Source organism: Oncorhynchus masou, chromosome 32 (genome assembly GCF_036934945.1).
Source record: "Oncorhynchus masou masou isolate Uvic2021 chromosome 32, UVic_Omas_1.1, whole genome shotgun sequence".
Taxonomy (NCBI): Eukaryota; Metazoa; Chordata; class Actinopteri; order Salmoniformes; family Salmonidae; genus Oncorhynchus; species Oncorhynchus masou.
Genome location: NC_088243.1, coordinates 4,320,510 through 4,343,317, shown reverse-complemented (window position 1 = coordinate 4,343,317; position 22,808 = coordinate 4,320,510). Strand labels below are relative to the sequence as shown.

Sequence of the window (22,808 nt, the reverse complement as noted above, 5' to 3'; positions counted from 1 at the left end):
CCTGTCTCTCCCTCCCACCTGTCTCTCTCTCTCTCTCCCTCCCACCTGTCTCTCTCTCCCTCCCACCTGTCTCTCTCTCTCTCTCTCCCTCCCACCTGTCTCTCTCTCTCTCCCTCCCACCTGTCTCTCTCTCTCTCTCCCTCCCACCTGTCTCTCTCTCTCTCCCTCCCACCTGTCTCTCTCTCTCTCTCCCTCCCACCTGTCTCTCTGTCTCCCTCTCCCTCCCACCTGTCTCTCTTCCTCCCACCTGTCTCCTCTCCCTCCCACCTGTCCCTCTCCCTCCCACCTGTCCCTCTCCCTCCCCACCTGTCCTCCTCTCTCCCTCCCACCTGTCTCTCTCCCTCCCACCTGTCTCTCTCCCTCCCACCTGTCTCTCTCCCTCCCACCTGTCTCTCTCCCTCCCACCTGTCTCTCTCCCTCCCACCTGTCTCTCTCCCTCTCTCTCCCTCCCACCTGTCTCTCTCCCTCCCACCTGTCTCTCTCCCTCCCACCTGTCTCTCTCCCTCCCACCTGTCTCTCTCTGTGCGTGTGTGTGTGTGTGTGTGTCTCTGCGTCTCTCTGAATGTTCCAGGTGTTGGACTCTGAGCAGGACCCGGCAGAACCCCCTCCAGAGGTAGAGGAGGATCTGGACCTGGAGAGTCTGGACCTAGAGAACCCCAGTGACAGTGGACCGGAACTAGACGATGACGACAGTGTCCTCAGCACCCCGAAACCCAAGCTGAAGTGAGTCGGACTAGTTTTCAGTATATACAAAAGTATGCGGACACCCATTAAAATTAGTGAATTCGGCTATTTCAGCCACATCCATTGCTGAGAGGTGTATAAAATCGAACACACCGCCATGCAATCTCCATCGACAAACACAGCCATGCAATCTCATTAGACAGACATTGGCAGTAGAATGGCCTTAATGAAGAGCTTAGTGACTTTCAACGTGGCATCATCATAGGATGCCACCTTTCCAACAAGTCAGTTCATCAAATGTCCGCCCTGCTAGAACTGCCCCAGTCAACTGTAAGTGCCTTTATTGTGAAATGGAAACGTCTAGGAGCAACAACGGCTCAGCCGGGAAGTGGTAGGCCACACAAGCTCACAGAACGGGACCGCCGAAATCCTGAAGCGTGTAAAAATCTGTCCTCTGTTGCAACACTCACTACCGAGTTCCAAACTGCCTCTGGAAGCAACTTCAGCACAAGAACTGTTCATCAGGAGCTTAATGTAATGGATTTCCATGGCAGAGCAGCTGCACACAAGCCTAAGATCACCATGTGCAATGCCAAGCGTCAGCTGGAGTGGTGTAAAGCTCGCCGCCATTGGACTCTGGAGCAGTGGAAATTCTCTCTCTGGGTTGATGAATCACGCTTCACCATCTGGCAGTCTGATGGACAAATCTGGGTTTGGTGGATTCCAGGAGAACCTTACCTGCCCAACTGCATAGTGCCAACTGTAAAGTTTGGTGGAGGAGGAATAATGGTCTGGGGCTGTTTTTCATGGTTCAGGCCCCTTAGTTCCAGTGAAGGGAAATGTTAATGCTACAGCATACAATGACATTCTAGATGATTCTGCTTCCAACTTTTTGCAACAGAGGGCCCTTTCCTGTTTCAGCATGGCAAGGCCCCGTGCACAAAGCAAGAGGTCCAGAAATAAATGGGTTTGTCGAAATCGGTGTGGAAGAACTTGACTGGCCTGCACAGAGCCCTGACCCCAACCCCATCAAACACCTTTAGGATGAATTAACAACAATGACAAATGGTTTGATGAAGAATGCAAAAATCTAAGAAAGAAATTGAGAAACCTGTCCAACCAAAAAACATAGAGACCCGGAAAACCTGAGTCTACGCCTTCACTATGGTGAATCACTAAAACAATACAGAAATACACTACGGAAAAAGAAGGAACAGCATGTCAGAAATCAGCTCAATGTAATTGAAGAATCCATAGACTCTAACCACTTCTGGGAAAATTTGGAAAACACTAAACAAACAACAACACAAAGAATTATCTATCCAAAATGGAGATGTATGGGTAAACCACTTCTCCAATCTTTTTGGATCTATAACAAAGAATAAAGAGCAAAAACATATACATGATCAAATACAGATCTTAGAATCAACTATTAAAGACTACCAGAACCCACTGGATTCTCCAATTACATTGAATGAGTTACAGGACAAAATAAAAACCCTCCAACCCAAAAAGGCCTGTGGTGTTGATGGTATCCTCAATGAAATGATCAAATATACAGACAACAAATTCCAATTGGCTATACTAAAACTCTTTAACATCATCCTTAGCTCTGGCATCTTCCCCAATATTTGGAACCAAGGACTGATCACCCCAATCCACAAAAATGGAGACAAATTTGACCCCAATAACTACCGTGGAATATCGTCAACAGTAACCTTGGGAAAATCCTCTGCATTATCATTAACAGCAGACACGTACACTTCCTCAATGAAAACAATGTACTGAGCAAATGTCAAATTGGCTTTTTACCAAATTACCGTACAACAGACCATGTATTCACCCTGCACACCCTAACTGACAACCAAACAAACCAAAACAAAGGCAAAGTCTTCTCATGCTTTGTTGATTTCAAAAAAGCCTTCGACTCAATTTGGCATGAGGGTCTGCTATACAAACTGATGGAAAGTGGTGTTGGGGTAAAACATACGACATCATAAAATCCATGTACACAAACAACAAGTGTGCAGTTAAAATTGGCAAAAAACACACAAATGTCTTCACACAGGGTTGTGGGGTTAGACAGGGATGCAGCTTAAGCCCCACCCTCTTCAACATATATATCAACGAACTGGCACGGGCACTAGAAAAGTCTGCAGCACCCGGCCTCACCCTACTAGAATCCGAAGTCAAATGTCTGCTGTTTGCTGATGATCTGGTACTTCTGTCACCAACCAAGGAGGGCCTACAGCAGCACCTAGATCTTATGCACAGATTCTGTCAGACCTGGGCCCTGACAGTAAATCTCAGTAAGACCAAAATAATGGTGTTCCAAAAAAGGTCCAGTCACCAGGACCACAAATACAAATTCCATCTAGACACTGTTGCCCTAGAGCACACAAAAAACTATACATACCTTGGCCTAAACATCAGCGCCACAGGTAACTGCCCTGATTGAAAGCAGTGGTTCGCGCTTTCAGTTTCACGCGAATGCTGCCATCAATCCAAGGTTTCTGGTTAGGGAATGTTTTAATCGTTGCTATGGGAACGACATCTTCAACGTACGTTCTAATGAACTCGCACACCGAATCAGCGTATTCGTCAATGTTGTTATCTGACGCAATACGAAACATGTCCCAGTCCACGTGATGGAAGCAGTCTTGGAGTGTGGAATCAGCTTGGTCGGACCAGCGTTGGACAGACCTCAGCGTGGGAGCTTCTTTTTTTAGTTTTTGTCTGTAGGCAGGTATCAGCAAAATGGAGTCGTGGTCAGCTTTTCCGAATGGGGGCGGGGCAGGGCCTTATATGCGTCGCGGAAGTTAGAGTAACAGTGATCCAAGGTTTTTCCACCCCTGGTTGCGCAATCGATATGCTGATAAAATTTAGGGAGTCTTGTTTTCAGATTAGCCTTGTGTATATGCCTGTGTACGTGCTTTCAGTTGCTGTCACTCAGATTTGTATGGTGCTTTTTTTAAATCAGCTCCAACTGTTACTTTTACAGCAAACACATGTGTTTTATACATTCATGATGTTTTCACTTGTGTTATTATTATTGTTGTTATTATTATCATTAAAAACGTTATTTTTGTTGTTGCAGGCCATATTTCGAGGGCATTTCTCTCTCCAGTTCTCAGACAGAGATCGGCATCCACACCAGCCCGGTTAGTAACAGAACCACCCAGCCCGGTTAGTAACAGAACCACCCAGCCCGGTTAGTAACACAGAACCACCCAGCCCGGTCCGTAACACAGAACCACCCAGCCCGGTTCGTAACACAGAACCACCCAGCCCAGTCCGTAACACAGAACCACCCAGCCCGGTTAGTAACACAGAACCACCCAGCCCGGTCCGTAACACAGAACCACCCAGCCCGGTCAGTAACAGAGAACCACCCAGTCCAGTCAGTAACAGACAGAACCACCCAACCCGGTTCGTAACACAGAACCACCCAGCCCGGTCAGTAACAGAGAACCACCCAGCCCGGTCAGTAACAGACAGAACCACCCAGCCCGGTCAGTAACAGAGAACCACCCAGCCCGGTCAGTAACACAGAACCACCCAGCCCGGTCAGTAACAGACAGAACCACCCAGCCCGGTCAGTAACAGACAGAACCACCCAACCCGGTTCGTAACACAGAACCACCCAGCCCGGTCAGTAACAGACAGAACCACCCAGCCCGGTCAGTAACAGAGAACCACCCAGCCTGGTCAGTAACAGACAGAACCACCCAGCCCGGTCAGTAACAGAGAACCACCCAGCCCGGTCAGTAACAGAGTACCACCCAGCCCGGTCAGTAACAGAGAACCACCCAGCCCGGTCAGTAACACAGAACCACCCAGCCTGGTCAGTAACAGACAGAACCACCCAGCCCGGTCAGTAACAGAGAACCACCCAGCCCGGTCAGTAACAGAGAACCACCCAACCCGGTCAGTAACAGAGAACCACCCAGCCCGGTCAGTAACAGACAGAACCACCCAGCCCGGTCAGTAACAGAGAACCACCCAGCCCGGTCAGTAACAGAGAACCACCCAGCCCGGTCAGTAACAGACAGAACCACCCAGCCCGGTCAGTAACAGAGAACCACCCAGCCCGGTCAGTAACAGAGAACCACCCAGCCTGGGCCGTAACAGACAGAACCGCCCAGCCCGGTCAGTAACACAGAACCACCCAGCCCGGTCAGTAACAGACAGAACCGCCCAGCCCGGTCAGTAACAGACAGAACCACCCAGCCCGGTCAGTAACAGAGAACTACCCAGCCCGGTCAGTAACACAGAACCACCCAGTCCGGTCAGTAGCAGACAGAACCACCCAGCCCGGTCAGTAACAGAGAACCACCCAGCCCGGTCAGTAACAGACAGAACCACCCAGCCCGGTCAGTAACAGAGAACCACCCAGCCTGGTCAGTAACACAGAACCACCCAGCCCGGTCAGTAACAGACAGAACCACCCAGCCCGGTCAGTAACAGAGAACTACCCAGCCCGGTCAGTAACACAGAACCACCCAGTCCGGTCAGTAACAGACAGAACCACCCAGCCCGGTCAGTAACAGAGAACCACCCAGCCCGGTCAGTAACAGAGAACCACCCAGCCCAGTTAGTAACAGAGAACCACCCAGCCCGGTCAGTAACAGACAGAACCACCCAGCCCGGTCAGTAACAGAGAACCACCCAGCCCGGTCAGTAACAGAGAACCACCCAGCCCGGTCAGTAACAGAGAACCACCCAGCCCGGTCAGTAACAGACAGAACCACCCAGCCCGGTCAGTAACACAGAGAACCACCCAGCCCGGTTAGTAACAGACAGAACCACCCAGCCCGGTCAGTAACAGACAGAACCACCCAGCCCGGTCAGTAACAGACAGAACCACCCAGCCCGGTCAGTAACAGAGAACCACCCAGCCCGGTCAGTAACAGAGAACTACCCAGCCCGGTCAGTAACAGAGAACCACCCATTCCAGTCAGTAACACAGTACCACCCAGCCCGGTTCGTAACACAGAACCACCCAGCCCGGTTCGTAACACAGAACCACCCAGCCCGGTTCGTAACACAGAACCACCCAGCCCAGTCCGTAACACAGAACCACCCAGTCCAGCCAGTAACAGAGAACCACCCAGCCCGGTCAGTAACAGAGAACCACCCAGCCCGGTCAGTAACAGAGAACCGCCCAGCCCGGTCAGTAACAGAGAACCGCCCAGCCCGGTCAGTAACAGACAGAACCACCCAGCCCGGTCAGTAACAGAGAACCACCCAGCCCGGTCAGTAACAGAGAACCACCCAGCCCGGTCAGTAACAGAGAACCACCCAGCCCGGTTCGTAACACAGAACCACCCAGCCCGGTCAGTAACAGAGAACCACCCAGTCCGGTCAGTAACAGACAGAACCACCCAGCCCGGTCAGTAACAGAGAACCGCCCAGCCCGGTCAGTAACAGACAGAACCACCCAGTCCAGCCAGTAACAGAGAACCACCCAGTCCGGTCAGTAACAGACAGAACCACCCAGCCCAGTTAGTAACAGAGAACCACCCAGCCCGGTCAGTAACAGACAGAACCACCCAGCCCGGTCAGTAACAGAGAACCACCCAGCCCGGTCAGTAACAGAGAACCACCCAGCCCAGTTAGTAACAGAGAACCACCCAGCCCGGTCAGTAACAGACAGAACCACCCAGCCCGGTCAGTAACAGAGAACCACCCAGCCCGGTCAGTAACAGAGAACCACCCAGCCCGGTCAGTAACAGACAGAACCACCCAGCCCGGTCAGTAACAGAGAACCACCCAGCCCGGTCAGTAACAGAGAACCACCCAGCCCGGTCAGTAACAGACAGAACCACCCAGCCCGGTCAGTAACAGAGAACCACCCAGCCCGGTCAGTAACAGACAGAACCACCCAGCCCGGTCAGTAACACAGAACCACCCAGCCCGGTCAGTAACAGACAGAACCACCCAGCCCGGTTAGTAACAGACAGAACCACCCAGCCCGGTCAGTAACAGAGAACCACCCAGCCCGGTCAGTAACAGAGAACCACCCAGCCCGGTCAGTAACAGAGAACTACCCAGCCCGGTCAGTAACAGAGAACCACCCATTCCAGTCAGTAACACAGTACCACCCAGCCCGGTTCGTAACACAGAACCACCCAGCCCGGTTCGTAACACAGAACCACCCAGCCCGGTTCGTAACACAGAACCACCCAGCCCAGTCCGTAACACAGAACCACCCAGTCCAGCCAGTAACAGAGAACCACCCAGCCCGGTCAGTAACAGAGAACCGCCCAGCCCGGTCAGTAACAGAGAACCGCCCAGCCCGGTCAGTAACAGACAGAACCACCCAGCCCGGTCAGTAACAGAGAACCACCCAGCCCGGTCAGTAACAGAGAACCACCCAGCCCGGTCAGTAACAGAGAACCACCCAGCCCGGTTCGTAACACAGAACCACCCAGCCCGGTCAGTAACAGAGAACCACCCAGTCCGGTCAGTAACAGACAGAACCACCCAGCCCGGTCAGTAACAGAGAACCGCCCAGCCCGGTCAGTAACAGACAGAACCACCCAGTCCAGCCAGTAACAGAGAACCACCCAGTCCGGTCAGTAACAGACAGAACCACCCAGCCCGGTCAGTAACAGAGAACCACCCAGCCCGGTCAGTAACAGAGAACCGCCCAGCCCGGTCAGTAACAGACAGAACCACCCAGTCCAGCCAGTAACAGAGAACCACCCAGTCCAGTCAGTAACACAGAACCACCCAGCCCGGTCAGTAACAGAGTACCACCCAGCCCGGTCAGTAACAGAGAACCACCCAGCCCGGTCAGTAACAGAGAACCACCCAGCCCGGTCAGTAACAGAGAACCACCCAGCCCGGTCAGTAACAGAGAACCACCCAGCCCGGTCAGTAACACACAGAACCACCCAGCCCGGTCAGTAACAGAGTACCACCAAGCCCGGTCAGTAACAGACAGAACCACCCAGCCCGGTCAGTAACAGAGAACCACCCAGCCCGGTCAGTAACAGAGAACCACCCAGCCCGGTCAGTAACAGACAGAACCACCCAGCCCGGTCAGTAACAGAGAACCACCCAGCCCGGTCAGTAACAGACAGAACCACCCAGCCCGGTCAGTAACAGAGAACCACCCAGCCCGGTCAGTAACAGACAGAACCACCCAGCCCGGTCAGTAACAGACAGAACCACCCAGCCCGGTTAGTAACAGACAGAACCACCCAGCCCGGTCAGTAACAGACAGAACCACCCAGCCCGGTCCGTAACAGACAGAACCACCCAGCCCGGTCAGTAACAGACAGAACCACCCAGTCCGGTCAGTAACAGAGAACCACCCAGCCCGGTCAGTAACAGAGTACCACCCAGCCCGGTTAGTAACAGAGAACCACCCAGCCCGGTCAGTAACAGAGAACCACCCAGCCCGGTTAGTAACAGAGAACCACCCAGCCCGGTCAGTAACAGAGAACCACCCAGCCCGGTCAGTAACAGAGTACCACCCAGCCCGGTCAGTAACAGAGAACCACCCAGCCCGGTCAGTAACAGACAGAACCACCCAGCCCGGTCAGTAACAGACAGAACCACCCAGCCGGTCAGTAACAGACAGAACCACCCAGCCCGGTCAGTAACAGAGAACCACCCAGCCCGGTCAGTAACAGAACCACCCAGCCCGGTCAGTAACAGACAGAACCACCCAGCCCGGTTAGTAACAGAACCACCCAGCCCGGTCAGTAACAGAGAACCACCCAGCCCGGTCAGTAACAGACAGAACCACCCAGCCCGGTTAGTAACAGACAGAACCACCCAGCCCGGTTAGTAACAGACAGAACCACCCAGCCCGGTCAGTAACAGAGAACCACCCAGCCCGGTCAGTAACAGAACCACCCAGCCCGGTCAGTAACAGAGAACCACCCAGCCCGGTCAGTAACAGAGAACCACCCAGCCCGGTCAGTAACAGACAGAACCACCCAGCCCGGTCAGTAACAGAACCACCCAGCCCGGTCAGTAACAGAACCACCCAGCCCGGTCAGTAACAGAGAACCACCCAGCCCGGTCAGTAACAGACAGAACCACCCAGCCCGGTTAGTAACAGACAGAACCACCCAGCCCGGTTAGTAACAGACAGAACCACCCAGCCCGGTCAGTAACAGACAGAACCACCCAGCCCGGTTAGTAACAGACAGAACCACCCAGCCCGGTCAGTAACAGACAGAACCACCCAGCCCGGTTAGTAACAGACAGAACCACCCAGCCCGGTTAGTAACAGACAGAACCACCCAGCCCGGTTAGTAACAGACAGAACCACCCAGTCCGGTCAGTAACAGAACCACCCAGTCCAGTCAGTAAACCCCATCAGTAATAAGTGGTACCTATTCTCCTCCATTATTGTCCCTCAGTTTTCCCTCCCTCTGTTCTCCCTCCAGGTGCAACCAGACCCGACTGAGAGCAGCGGGGCCACGTTCCAGGTCGACAGTGTCTCAGAGAAGGGCTCATATGTAGGTATTATCCTAGAAAACGCTGGTCTCTGTTTTCATTTAAATTCATTTCAATACAACTTTATTTAGTCCCTCAGGGGCAATTAAAGACCCAGTCAGTTTACGAATATCACCCCCTCAGGGGCAATTAAAGACCCAGTCAGTTTACAAATATCACCCCCTCAGGGGCAATTAAAGACCCAGTCAGTTTACAAATATCACCCCCTCAGGGGCAATTAAAGACCCAGTCAGTTTACAAATATCACCCCCTCAGGGGCAATTAAAGACCCAGTCAGTTTACAAATATCACCCCCTCCAAATATCAACAGGCTCCAAGTATACAGTGTACAAACAGACTTCACATCCCCAATACAATACATTGTCCCTGTCTTTGCTCCGTCCCAGCAGGAAGAGCAACCTGAGGCAGTGACCCCCACCACAGAGCTGGAGATGGATAACATGGACACCTTCCTGGAGAAGCTGCCCCCTACTGGCAAGATGAAGAAGACCGAGTCCCTCATCATCCCTTCCAACAGATGGTAAATACTGTCCGACTCTCTCAGTTCATCTTTAACGCCATTTCCCCCAACGTCTCCTCGCCTCCTCATTGGAGGAGAAAGGTCCATGGTCCCTTTCTTTAAAACCTTCTTCTCCAATGGACGGCAGGGTAGCCTAGTGGTTAGAGCGTTGGACTAGTAACCGGAAGGTTGCAAGTTCAAATCCCCGAGCTGACAAGGTCCAAATCTGTTGTTCTGCCCCTGAACAGGCAGTTAACCCACTGTTCCCAGGCCGTCATTGAAAATAAGAATTTGTTCTTAACTAACTTGCCTGGTTAAATAAAGGTAAAATAAATAAATGTGTTTTGAAAAGGAAGTGTGAAGACCGGATGCAAGGAATCTGGGAAAGATGAATTGCTGAGTGTCTTCTCAACTTCAGCTTGTTCCGTCCATTATGGTTCAGTTTGTAGGAAACCAGTCTGCCCATTCAAATGTTGGGAGCATATGCATCACTTTACCCCTACCTACATGTAAAAATTACTCTCCCCTCCCACTCCCTACCTCCCCTCCCACCCCACCTCCCCCCTACCCCCACCCACATGCAAAAATTACTCTCCCTCCCCTCCCACTCCCCACCTCCCCTTACCCCGACCTACATGTAAAAATTACTCTCCCTCCCACTCCCCTCCCACTCCCCACCTCCCCTACCCCTACCTACATGCAAAAATTCCCTCTCACTCCCCAGCCCCCTCCCACTTCCTACCTACATGTTAAAACTACCTCCTACCCTGCATTCCCCTCAAGCTGGTCCTACTCTGTCCTCATTGTCGCGTGCGTTCTCACGTCACCAGGCAGGAACCTAAGTTGGCGGGGAGGAGAGGGAGGAGTACATCCCTAAAGGAGCGCCAGCCCAACAGACCACAGAACGAGAGAGCCAACAGCCTGGATAACGAACGCTCCCTCGACACACACTGCCATCTACAGGTGGGAGGAGGAGCAGACTGGGGGGGGGTTGTATCGCTGGCCGATCAAGTCAGAATTCCCGAGTCTGTAACTTTAATATATAACTGTTTCTAGTGGATGTGTCTGAGATGTGAGATGAATTTCTTTTCGATGTCTTCCATAAGTATATTCCCTCGTCCACAGATCCCCAGGAAGACTGTGTATGACCAGCTGAACCACATCCTGGTGTCTGACCACCAGCTACCTGACAGCATCATCCTCATCAACACATCTGATTGGCAGGGCCAGGTAAGAGACAGGAAATGACATAGACGAAGTGACTCGTCGTCTCCATGACGACCAAAAGAGGGAGTATAACATGTTTAAAAAATAAAAAATAAAAATATATTTTTTTAAACCTTTTCTTTCTCTTTAACAAACACTTATTCTCACATTACATTTCTCTTTCGGCATCTCTCGTTTTTATATATTCTCTGTTTTCTCTTCCATCCGTTGTGTTTCAGTATCTGTCAGACGTTCTCCAGAACCAGCACCTCCCGGTGGTGTGTACCTGTACTACAGCAGACATCCAGGCCGCCTTCAACACCATCGTCTCACGCATACAGAGATTGTAAGCCATCCTCTATCACATTCTCATTTTAATCATAATAATAATAATAATAATAATATACACTACTTAGCAGAATGATTTATATCCCAAAAACAACTCACTTGTTCGTACATTATTAGTGTGTGTCTGTGAATCCCTGAAAGACTTGGAACACAACATTGGCACTGCGAGCAGCGTCACACACTCTTGTCGTCGTAGTTACTGAGCCAATCCTCTCCCGTACATGTTATTGATTTAGTATTGTGGCTATAAGTCTTCCGTTACAGGTTGTTAATATGGTTGTCTCCTTGCTGTAACGCGATGCTTCCTATGTAGCTGTAACTGCAACAGCCAGACGCCCATCCCCATAAAGATAGCTGTGGCTGGAGCTCAACACTATCTCGGTGCAGTCCTCAGGCTGTTTGTAGACCACCTCTCTTACAAGACCCCTGATTGGCTGGGCTACATGAGGTTCCTCATCATACCACTAGGTGAGAGATGGGGAGGGGGGTGGGGGCGTGGGGGGACAGTCATTCACACCACACCTTGTAGTTGGAATATAATCTAAATGTTTGTTCGTTTTAGGGTTACAAAATTCTCTAAAAGTTTCTCCATACTTGTGATTGATGGGAAAAAAAACCCTGTTTGTTTTTAAAGATAGTATGATTTTTTTAACATGCCTTTTTACTTCTAGAGAGTTCTTACTTGTCGTATCAGCGATTTGACGTCTCTCTTCCTTTTGATTGTGGACAGGATCTCACCCAGTCTCCAAGTATCTGGGTACCATCGACTATCGATACAACAGTTTATTCCAGGACACTGCGTGGAGGGACCTGTTTCACACACACGACGCTCCAGTCATAGGTAGGACGGGGTTAAACACACACACGACGCTCCAGTCATAGGTAGGACAGGGTTAAACACACACACGACGCTCCAGTCATAGGTAGGACAGGGTTAAACACACACACACGACGCTCCAGTCATAGGTAGGACAGGGTTAAACACACACACGACGCTCCAGTCATAGGTAGGACAGGGTTAAACACACACACGACGCTCCAGTCATAGGTAGGACGGGGTTAAACACACACACGACGCTCCAGTCATAGATAGGACGGGGTTAAACACACACACGACGCTCCAGTCATAGGTAGGACGGGGTTAAACACACACACGACGCTCCAGTCATAGGTAGGACAGGGTTAAACACACACACGACGCTCCAGTCATAGATAGGACAGGGTTAAACACACACACGACGCTCCAGTCATAGGTAGGACAGGGTTAAACACACACACACGACGCTCCAGTCATAGGTAGGACAGGGTTAAACACACACACGACGCTCCAGTCATAGGTAGGACGGGGTTAAACACACACACGACGCTCCAGTCATAGGTAGGACAGGGTTAAACACACACACACAACGCTCCAGTCATAGGTAGGACAGGGTTAAACACACACACGACGCTCCAGTCATAGGTAGGACAGGGTTAAACACACACACACACGACGGTTGCAAAAAAAAAGCTCTTTAAGTTTATCGGAAATTCCCAGGTTGGAGGATTCCTGGATTTCCTGCTTGTTTCCCTTTCCAGACAGAATTTCACAACCCTAACACACATCTAAGATGTATCTATACTACAGTGTGTGTGCGCGCGTGTGTGTGTGCGTGTGTGCGCGTGTGTGTGTGTGTGCGTGTGCGTGTGTGCGCGTGTGTGTGTGCGCGCGTGTGCGCGTGTGTGTGTGCGCGTGTGTGTGTGTGTGCGCGTATGTGTGTGTATATGTGTGTGTATATGTGTGTGTGTGAGCTGTGGAAAGAATTTACTCTTGAAGACATTAAAACAACCAATCAGTCACTCCTGTCATGTGGTGTACAGTGCAGGAGAGTCCAGATGTGGTTTCCAGGGTAACCCAGTATATGGTCGGGGCCAACGGAGTTCACCAGCTCCCCATCGCTGAGGCCATGCTCACATACAAACAGAAGAGGTAAGAAAGGACTCACTCACTCACTCACTCACACACTCACACTCTCTCACTCTCTCACTCTCTCACTCTCTCACTCTCTCACTCACTCACTCACTCACTCACTCACTCACTCACTCACTCACTCACTCACTCACTCACTCACACACACACACACACACCGTGGTGCCATTTAGCTAACTCACAACTTTATAGGCAACATTTATATAGTGCAAAAGCAGTTATAATCTGGCAGCGGGATTTAATTTGAAACATTTCTTCAACAATATGGATTATGAAAGAGGCGGTTATTTATGTGTTGGTCAGTTTACCAAACCGTAGTTAAATATCTGCCTCCTTTTGACATTGGTGAAGAAAAGCTGCAGGTTAAAATCACGCTGGCAGATTATCATGAGGGTTTAAGGTATTTTTTCAGCACTAATTTTTGCAGTATGAAAATGCATCCCTTTGTGTTAACTGCTTTATTAACAGCTAATAGCATTCCTGGTAAGTGCTATAATAATTAATAGCATTCCTGGTAAGTGCTATAATAATTAATAGCATTCCTGGTAAGTGCTATAATAATTAATAGCATTCCTGGTAAGTGCTATAATAATTAATAGCATTCCTGGTAAGTGTTATAATAATTAATAGCATTCCTGGTAAGTGTTATAATAATTAATAGCATTCCTGGTAAGTGCTATAATAATTAATAGCATTCCTGGTAAGTGCTATAATAATTAATAGCATTCCTGGTAAGTGCTGTAATAATTAATAGCATTCACATTCAGCATTCATATATTGTCCACCTCAATTCCCCTTTCAACCTGTGGTGTTTCTGTCAGGTCATTATAGATTAATAGACCCACTCAACCACCCATCTGTCCACTCTCAAGTCCCTCCCCTTCTTTCAACCTGTGGTGTTTCTGTCAGGTCGTTATAGATTAGCCTCTTCTACAGACCCACTCAACCACCCATCTGTCCACTCTAGAAGTCCCTCCCCTTCTTTCAACCTGTGGTGTTTCTGTCAGGTCGTTATAGATTAGCCTCTTCTACAGACCCACTCAACCACCCATCTGTCCACTCTAGAAGTCCCTCCCCTTCTTTCAACCGGTCGTATTTCTGTTGCAAAATTCCGGAAACTTTCCCAAGATGTGTACATTTTCCAGAAATCCTGCTTCAGAGCATTCCCGGATTTCCTGCTTATTCCATTCTGAATCCAGGAATCTTATTACCGGGGTTTCTGTAAAACCTAGGACTTTTGGGAAACTTTGAAATGTACAGAATGGTTGCCTGAAGGAAAATGGTAGAGGGGTCATTTATTTTTCAATTTCAGTCAGGGGGAGGAATGTTTTACTTGTCAAATGCATCTTCTGAAAATGTTTGGGGATTAGACCGAGTCCCAAGAATACCCTCTTACGTGTCTTTAGCCTATGTTCAGTTTGAGAAGGAGAGCGTTGAGGACGGAGGTGTTTGAGAAGGAGAGCGTTGAGGAGGACGGAGGTGTTTGAGAAGGAGAGCGTTGAGGAGGGACGGAGGTGTTTGAGAAGAAGACATGTGTAACTGAAATATTGGGGGGCAGGTAGCCTAGTGGTTAGAGTGTAGAGGCGGCAGGTATCCTAGTGGTTAGAGTGTAGAGGCGGCAGGTATCCTAGTGGTTAGAGTGTAGAGGCGGCAGGTATCCTAGTGGTTAGAGTGTAGAGGCGGCAGGTATCCTAGTGGTTAGAGTGTAGAGGCGGCAGGTATCCTAGTGGTTAGAGTGTAGAGGCGGCAGGTATCCTAGTGGTTAGAGTGTAGAGGCGGCAGGTATCCTAGTGGTTAGAGTGTAGAGGCGGCAGGTATCCTAGTGGTTAGAGTGTAGAGTGTGGGTCCTGTGTGGCTCAGTCGGTAGAGCACGGCGCTTGCAACGCCAAGCGTCGTGGGTTAGAGTGTAGAGGCTGGGACCACCCATATGTAAAAGTAGTGGCCCCAGCCGACTTGTGGTTCGCTTTGGACAAAAGCGTCTGCTAAATGGGATATATTATTATTATTATTATATTATTATATTATTATTATTATTATTATTATTATATTAGAGGCGGCAGGTATCCTAGTGGTTAGAGTGTAGAGGCGGCAGGTATCCTAGTGGTTAGAGTGTAGAGGCGGCAGGTATCCTAATGGTTAGATCGTTGGGCCAGTATCCGAAGGTCGCTAGATCGAATCCCCGAGCTGACAAGGTAAAAGATCTAGTGGTTCTGCCCCTGAACAAGGCAGTTTACCCCACCGATCCCGTTATTGTAAATAATAATTTGTTCTTAACTGACTTGCCTAGTTAAAAGGTTAAATAAAGATTAAAAATAAAATGTATTTAGGTGCCCCCCCTCCAGGCATTACTATATACAGTTTGAGTTTAGGGGTGCCCCTCCCCTCCAGGCATTATTAGGCATACAGTTTGAGTTTAGGGGTGCCCCCTCCAGGCATTATTATATACAGTTTGAGTTTAGGGGTGCCCCTCCCCTCCAAGCATTATTATATACAGTTTGAGTTTAGGGGTGCCCCCTCCAGGCATTATTATATACAGTTTGAGTTTAGGGGGTCCAGGCATTATTATATACAGTTTGAGTTTCTGCCCCTCCAGGCATTATTATATACAGTTTGAGTTTAGGGGTGCCCCTCCCCTCCAGGCATTACTATATACAGTTTGAGTTTAGGGGTGCCCCCCCTCCAGGCATTATTATATACAGTTTGAGTTTAGGGGTGCCCCCCTCCCCTCCAGGCATTATTATATACAGTTTGAGTTTAGGGGTGCCCCTCCCCCTCCAGGCATTAGGCATTATTATATACAGTTTGAGTTTAGGGGTGCCCCCCTCTCCAGGCATTATTATATACAGTTTGAGTTTAGGGGGTGCCCCTCCCCCTCCAGGCATTATTATATACAGTTTGAGTTTAGGGGTGCCCCCCTCCCCCTCCAGGCATTATTATATACAGTTTGAGTTTAGGGGGTGCCCCCCCCTCCAGGCATTATTATATACAGTTTGAGTTTAGGGGGTGCCCCCCCCTCCCCCTCCAGGCATTATTATATACAGTTTGAGTTTAGGGGTGCCCCCCCTCCAGGCATTATTATATACAGTTTGAGTTTAGGGGTGCCCCCCCTCCAGGCATTATTATATACAGTTTGAGTTTAGGGGTGCCCCCCCTCCAGGCATTATTATATACAGTTTGAGTTTAGGGGTGCCCCTCCCCTCCAGGCATTATTATATACAGTTTGAGTTTAGGGGTGCCCCCCTCCCACCATTATATACAGTTTGAGTTTATGGGTGCCCCTCCCCTCCAGGCATTATTATATACAGTTTGAGTTTAGGGGTGCCCCCCCCTCCAGGCATTATTATATACAGTTTGAGTTTAGGGGTGCCCCTCCCCTCCAGGCATTATTATATACAGTTTGAGTTTAGGGGTTCCAGGCATTATTATATACAGTTTAGTTTATGGGTGCCCCCCCCCTCCAGGCATTATTATATACAGTTTGAGTTTAGGGGGTGCCCCTCCCCCTCCAGGCATTATTATATACAGTTTGAGTTTAGGGGGTGTCCCTCCCCCTCCAGGCATTATTATATACCCTGCCCCCCCTCCAGGCATTATTATATACAGTTTGAGTTTAGGGGGTGCCCCTCCCCCTCCAGGCATTATTATATACAGTTTGAGTTTAGGGGTGCCTCCCTCCAGGCATTATTATATACAGTTTGAGTTTATGGGTGCCCCTCCCCCTCCAGGCATTATTATATACAGTTTGAGTTTAGGGGTGCCCCTCCCCTCCAGGCATTATTATATACAGTTTGAGTTTAGGGGTGCCCCTCCCCCTCCAGGCATTATTATATACAGTTTGAGTTTAGGGTGCCCCCTCCAGGCATTATTATATACAGTTTGAGTTTAGGGGTGCCCCTCCCTCAGGCATTATTATATACAGTTTGAGTTTAGGGGGCCCCCTCCAGGCATTATTATATACAGTTTGAGTTTAGGGGTGCCCCCTCCAGGCATTATTATATACAGTTTGAGTTTAGGGGTGCCCCTCCCCCTCCAGGCATTACTTATATACAGTTTGAGTTTAGGGGTGCCCCTCCAGGCATTATTATATACAGTTTGAGTTTAGGGGGTGCCCCCCTCCAGGCATTATTATATACAGTTTGAGTTTAGGGGTGCCCCTCCCCTCCAGGCATTATTATATACAGTTTGAGTTTAGGGGTGCCCACCCCTCCAGGCATTATTATATACAGTTTGAGTTTAGGGGTGCCCCCTCCAGGCCTGCCCCCTCCAGGCATTATTATATACAGTTTGAGTTTAGGGGTGCCCCCTCCCCTCAGGCATTATTATATACAGTTTGAGTTTGGGGGGTGCCCCCCCCCTCCAGGCATTATTATATACAGTTTGAGTTTAGGGGTGCCCCTCCCCCTCCAGGCATTATTATATACAGTTTGAGTTTAGGGGTGATCCCCCTCCAGGCATTATATATACAGTTTGAGTTTAGGGGTGCCCCTCCAGGCATTATTATATACAGTTTGAGTTTAGGGGTTCCTCCAGGCATTACTATATACAGTTTGAGTTTAGGGGTGCCCTCCAGGCATTACTATATACAGTTTGAGTTTAGGGGTGCCCCCTCCAGGCATTATTATATACAGTTTGAGTTTAGGTGCCCCCCCTCCAGGCATTACTATATACAGTTTGAGTTTAGGGGTCCAGGCATTATTATATACAGTTTGAGTTTAGGGGTCAGTCTCCAGGCATTATTATATACAGTTTGAGTTTAGGGGTGCCCCCCCGATGATGATAATCCAGGCATTACTATATACAGTTTGAGTTTAGGTGCCCCTCCCCCTCCAGGCATTACTATATACAGTTTGAGTTTAGGGGTGCCCCCTCCAGGCATTCCAGTTTGCATTAGGGGTGCCCCCTCCAGGCATTATATACAGTTTGAGTTTAGGGGTGCCCCTCCCCTCCAGGCATTACTATATACAGTTTGAGTTTAGGGGTTCCAGGCATTACTATATACAGTTTGAGTTTAGGGGGTGCCCCCCCCTCCAGGCATTATTATATACAGTTTGAGTTTAGGGGGTGCCCCCCCCTCCAGGCATTACTATATACAGTTTGAGTTTAGGGGGTGCCCCCCCCTCCAGGCATTATTATATACAGTTTGAGTTTAGGGGTGCCCTGTCCTCCAGGCATTATTATATACAGGTACCCCCTCCAGGCATTACTATATACAGTTTGAGTTTAGGGGTGCCCCCCCTCCAGGCATTATTATATACAGTTTGAGTTTAGGGGTATACAGGTACCCCTCCAGGCATTATTATATACAGTTTGAGTTTAGGGGGTGCCCCCCTCCACACATTATATATACAGTTTGAGTTTAGGGGTGCCCCCTCCAGGCATTATTATATACAGTTTGAGTTATACAGGTGCCCCCTCCCCCTCCAGGCATTATTATATACAGTTTGAGTTTAGGTATACAGGTACCCCTCCAGGCATTATTATATACAGTTTGAGTTTAGGGGTGCCCCCCCTCCAGGCATTACTATATACAGTTTGAGTTTAGGGGTGCCCCTCCCCTCCAGGCATTACTATATACAGTTTGAGTTTAGGACAGTGTCACAATAGCAATCAGTTTTGCAGTAAAATATTTTTACACAAACATCCATTTCATAAAATGGGAGACATAAGAGATGTGAAAAAACAAGGTTGTTCTACCTCAGGTAGGGGTGTGTCAACAACTGAACCTTTGTTGAGGATTGGTTTAGGCCACTAGCCTAAAGCCTCTGGTCTCAGTAGATAAGACACGAGACAATCCCCTCTTCCATCCTGATAGGTTGGAACTTCTGCACATGCTCACTCTGTGCCTGTGCCCTGTACCCCCCCCCCATATCTCCTGTCTGTCTGTCCCCTGGTACCACAGCCCGGACGAGGACTCTTGTCAGAAGTTCATCCCCTTTGTCGGGGTAAGTGGCTTTTCTCTAAAGGATACGTCCTTATCCTTGAACCTGATCGTTGTGTCCATACTTTTCACCCTGACCTCTGACCTCCCTTCCCAGATGGTGAAAGTTGGACTGGTGGAACAGTCATCAGCAACATCAGGTTAGTCGTGAGGTATGGGGGTTTTTCACGCTAATATACAATAAAGTAACCAATGCACGGTGCCGTTGTACGCAATGACAACGATGACAACTTTTTGGATGTGATACTGCAGTTATACAGTACTTATAGGGCTGATATTCCTGAGCAACAATTAAACCTAATCCTTGAATATTTCATCTAGGTGTAGGTTTACTCTGTGTCCAGGCATCTGACCCCTAATCCTAATCTGTCAGTCTATCACTTGTTGTAATTGTACCTCTGTCTATTGTGTAGCCCGATGATGATAATCCCTGTGTATTTTGTCAGGTGACTCGGACGATGCAGCTCCCATGGCGACAGCCCTTCTCTCCTTCACCCCTCCTCAGGTGTCCCCCGCCCTGAAGGAAGCCACGCCCACCCCTCCCTCCTCCCCCTCTGTCAACTCAAGCTTCAGCTCATACAGGTACAGCTACACACAAACACAACACCTGGTTCAGGTGTACAGGTACAGCTACACACAAACACAACACCTGGTTCAGGTGTACAGGTACAGCTACACACAAACACAACACCTGGTTCAGGTATACAGGTACAGCTACACACAGACACAACACCTGGTTCAGGTATACAGGTACAGCTACACACAGACACAACACCTGGTTCAGGTATACAGGTACAGCTACATACAGACACAACATCTGGTTCAGGTATACAGGTACAGCTACACACAGACACAACACCTGGTTCAGGTATACAGGTACAGCTACATACAGACACAACATCTGGTTCAGGTATACAGGTACAGCTAACACAGACACAACACCTGGTTCAGGTATACAGGTACAGCTACACACAGACACAACACCTGGTTCAGGTATACAGGTACAGCTACACACAGACACAACACCTGGTTCAGGTATACAGGTACAGCTACACACAGACACAACACCTGGTTCAGGTATACAGGTACAGCTACACACAGACACAACACCTGGTTCAGGTATACAGGTACAGCTAACACACAAACACAACACCTGGTTCAGGCATACAGGTACTGCTAACACACAGACACAACATCTGGTTCAGGTATACAGGTACAGCTAACACAGACACAACACCTGGTTCAGGTATACAGGTACAGCTACACACAGACACAACACCTGGTTCAGGTATACAGGTACAGCTACACACAGACACAACACCTGGTTCAGGTATACAGGTACAGCTAACACACAAACACAACACCTGGTTCAGGCATACAGGTACAGCTAACACACAGACACAACATCTGGTTCAGGTATACAGGTACAGCTAACACACAGACACAACACCTGGTTCAGGTATACAGGTACAGCTAACACACAGACACAACACCTGGTTCAGGTATACAGGTACAGCTACACACAGACACAACACCTGGTTCAGGTATACAGGTACTGCTAACACCTGGACACAGGTACATCATCACGACTCCTTCTTGAGGAGTAGAGAAGATAACTGTCTGGAGGTGTAATAGACTGATTATGGCTTCCATATTGTTCATTTAGCTAACATTTGATTTTCTAACATTTTCATCTCGTACTATTCTCTTCATGTCTCTCTTCCTCTGCTGGGTATTGTAGTTCTCCCCAGGGGAGCTGATGGGACTACAGGTGGACTACTGGGTGGCTCCCTCCCCGGCTGACAGGAAGAGAGACGTGGAGAAAGGGACTCGTCCTCCTCCAAGAACACTCTGAAGTGTACGTTCCGCTCGCTGCAGGTCAGCAGGCTCCCCCAGGCCGGGGCCCAGCCACAGCCCGCCATGTCCATGACCGTGGTCATGAAGGAGAAGAACAAGAAGGGTGAGGGCACATTTTAAAATGCTTATATTGTATCTTCATGAATGAGTCCTGGGGTTGACTCGTAAGCACTCTTTATGAAGCTCCGCTGCACTCACAGACGTTACTAGTGTCGGGGCTCTCTGTCACACTCCCTTTAATGAATGGACTCACTCCTGTATATATTATTGTCCCAATAGTGGAGCTATTGGATAGACCCGAAATGTAAAGCCTAAATCCGAAAACTTGAGTTCAGGCCGAATTCCTAACTTTGTTAAAAACTAGTCCGTCGCCATCGTTGATTGTGATGATTGGCGTTTTCCTTTATGACATCATAAAGCTAGGAATCCTGACTCTTCAGTTCTGTCTCCTTCTCAGTGATATTCCTGCCAAAGAAGACTAAAGACAAGGATGTGGAGTCTAAGAGCCAGGTGATCGATGGCATCAGTCGACTGATCTGCACTGCCAAGCACCAGCAGACCATGCTGAGGGGTAAGACTCCTCATCTCTGGACACGAAGACAACCAACTCTCTTGTTCCATTAGTGTGGGTTTACATCTGTCTGGCTGTAGACCATCTTGTCTTTAACAGATGCTTATCTGATCCAGGTATTACATCGATAACCATGAACTAGGTTTAGTATAACAATTTGTAAATTGTAAGGTAATTTCATGGTGTGATTTGGGATTATTTCATGATTATTTTTAATTTTTAATGTATTATTTTCTTCCAGTGCTGATCGACGGCGTTGAGTGGAATGACGTTAAGTTTTTCCAGTTGGCGGCACAGTGGTCGTCTCACGTCAAACATTTCCCCATCGGGATCTTCGGACACAGTAAAGGGCCTTACTGACAAGCGGCGCGTTGCCATAGTAGTGGGCCCCGTTACCATAGAGACTCATCTGGAACGGAGGACAGCGTCCCTCCCTCATGTGCCAATAGCTTTTATAATAGCCAAACCCCCTCCCGCCCATCTTAGACTGGTCCCAGATCTGTCTGTGCTCTTTCCAACTCCTATGGTCATTGTCAAACCCAACGTTGGCACGGCAGCACAAACCGATCTGGGACCAGGCAACACACATCAGCCCGCGCCACTGTCTTAATTTAAGCCCCAGATGTACCTATTGTTTATACTTCTGTGTTTGTTGTTGTGTTTATTTTAAAAGTTACCAAGGCGTTGGCTGTCATAAGGAGATTTGTTTCTCACCAAATTTTTTTTTTAAATCCTGCTGATTTTCTATACACTTTTGAAGAAGAAAAAGACGAGCGGAAACCTAATTAAATAAATAGTTTGGAAAAACTCCTCTATAACTAGCGATGCGTAACATTGCGGCACCCTCCCTCCCGCTCTTTGCTTTTTTTTAATGTGGCAAAGATAGATGGTTTCAAACACTTTGCCAGGCACAATTTAACAAGATACGTCCTAGTCAAGATCACTTTGTGACCAAAAGGCCCTGAAACAATGGAAGATGGACAACACATAAAAGAAGAAGTGGTCTGGATCCTGGACTGAAACCATTCTAGAACACCCCGAGTCCTGGGGTGTATTCATTAGGAACCAAACAGAAGCAAACATAATGGGAAACAGGAAAGGAACCTACCTGAATTTGTCCAAAATAAAACTTTTCTGTTGCTAAACGTTTTCCCGTTGCACTGCGGGTTTGCTACACTGTGCACTAATGAATACTCCCCTAAGGACAGTGACTCCTGTTGTTGTAGCAGGTCACTGAGACCCTTCTGCACTCATCGGA

General features: G+C 48.9%; 1 protein-coding gene across 1 annotated transcript in view; it reads left to right on the top strand.

The window, feature by feature from the left end:
* Nucleotides 1-21,975, top strand: part of LOC135525484 (phosphofurin acidic cluster sorting protein 2-like) — a 140,410-nt gene extending 118,435 nt beyond the window's left edge. Inside the window, 17 exon segments of the mRNA XM_064953153.1 lie at nt 572-723; nt 3,782-3,845; nt 9,093-9,164; nt 9,549-9,682; nt 10,492-10,624; nt 10,787-10,891; nt 11,107-11,213; nt 11,529-11,683; nt 11,946-12,056; nt 13,076-13,184; nt 19,084-19,126; nt 19,220-19,262; nt 19,569-19,732; nt 20,879-20,947; nt 20,950-21,082; nt 21,437-21,550; nt 21,792-21,975. Of these exon segments, the coding sequence (XP_064809225.1) occupies nt 572-723; nt 3,782-3,845; nt 9,093-9,164; nt 9,549-9,682; nt 10,492-10,624; nt 10,787-10,891; nt 11,107-11,213; nt 11,529-11,683; nt 11,946-12,056; nt 13,076-13,184; nt 19,084-19,126; nt 19,220-19,262; nt 19,569-19,732; nt 20,879-20,947; nt 20,950-21,082; nt 21,437-21,550; nt 21,792-21,910 (1,827 nt within the window). The 3' untranslated portion in view covers nt 21,911-21,975.
* The last annotated feature ends 833 nt before the right edge of the window (nt 21,976-22,808 follow it).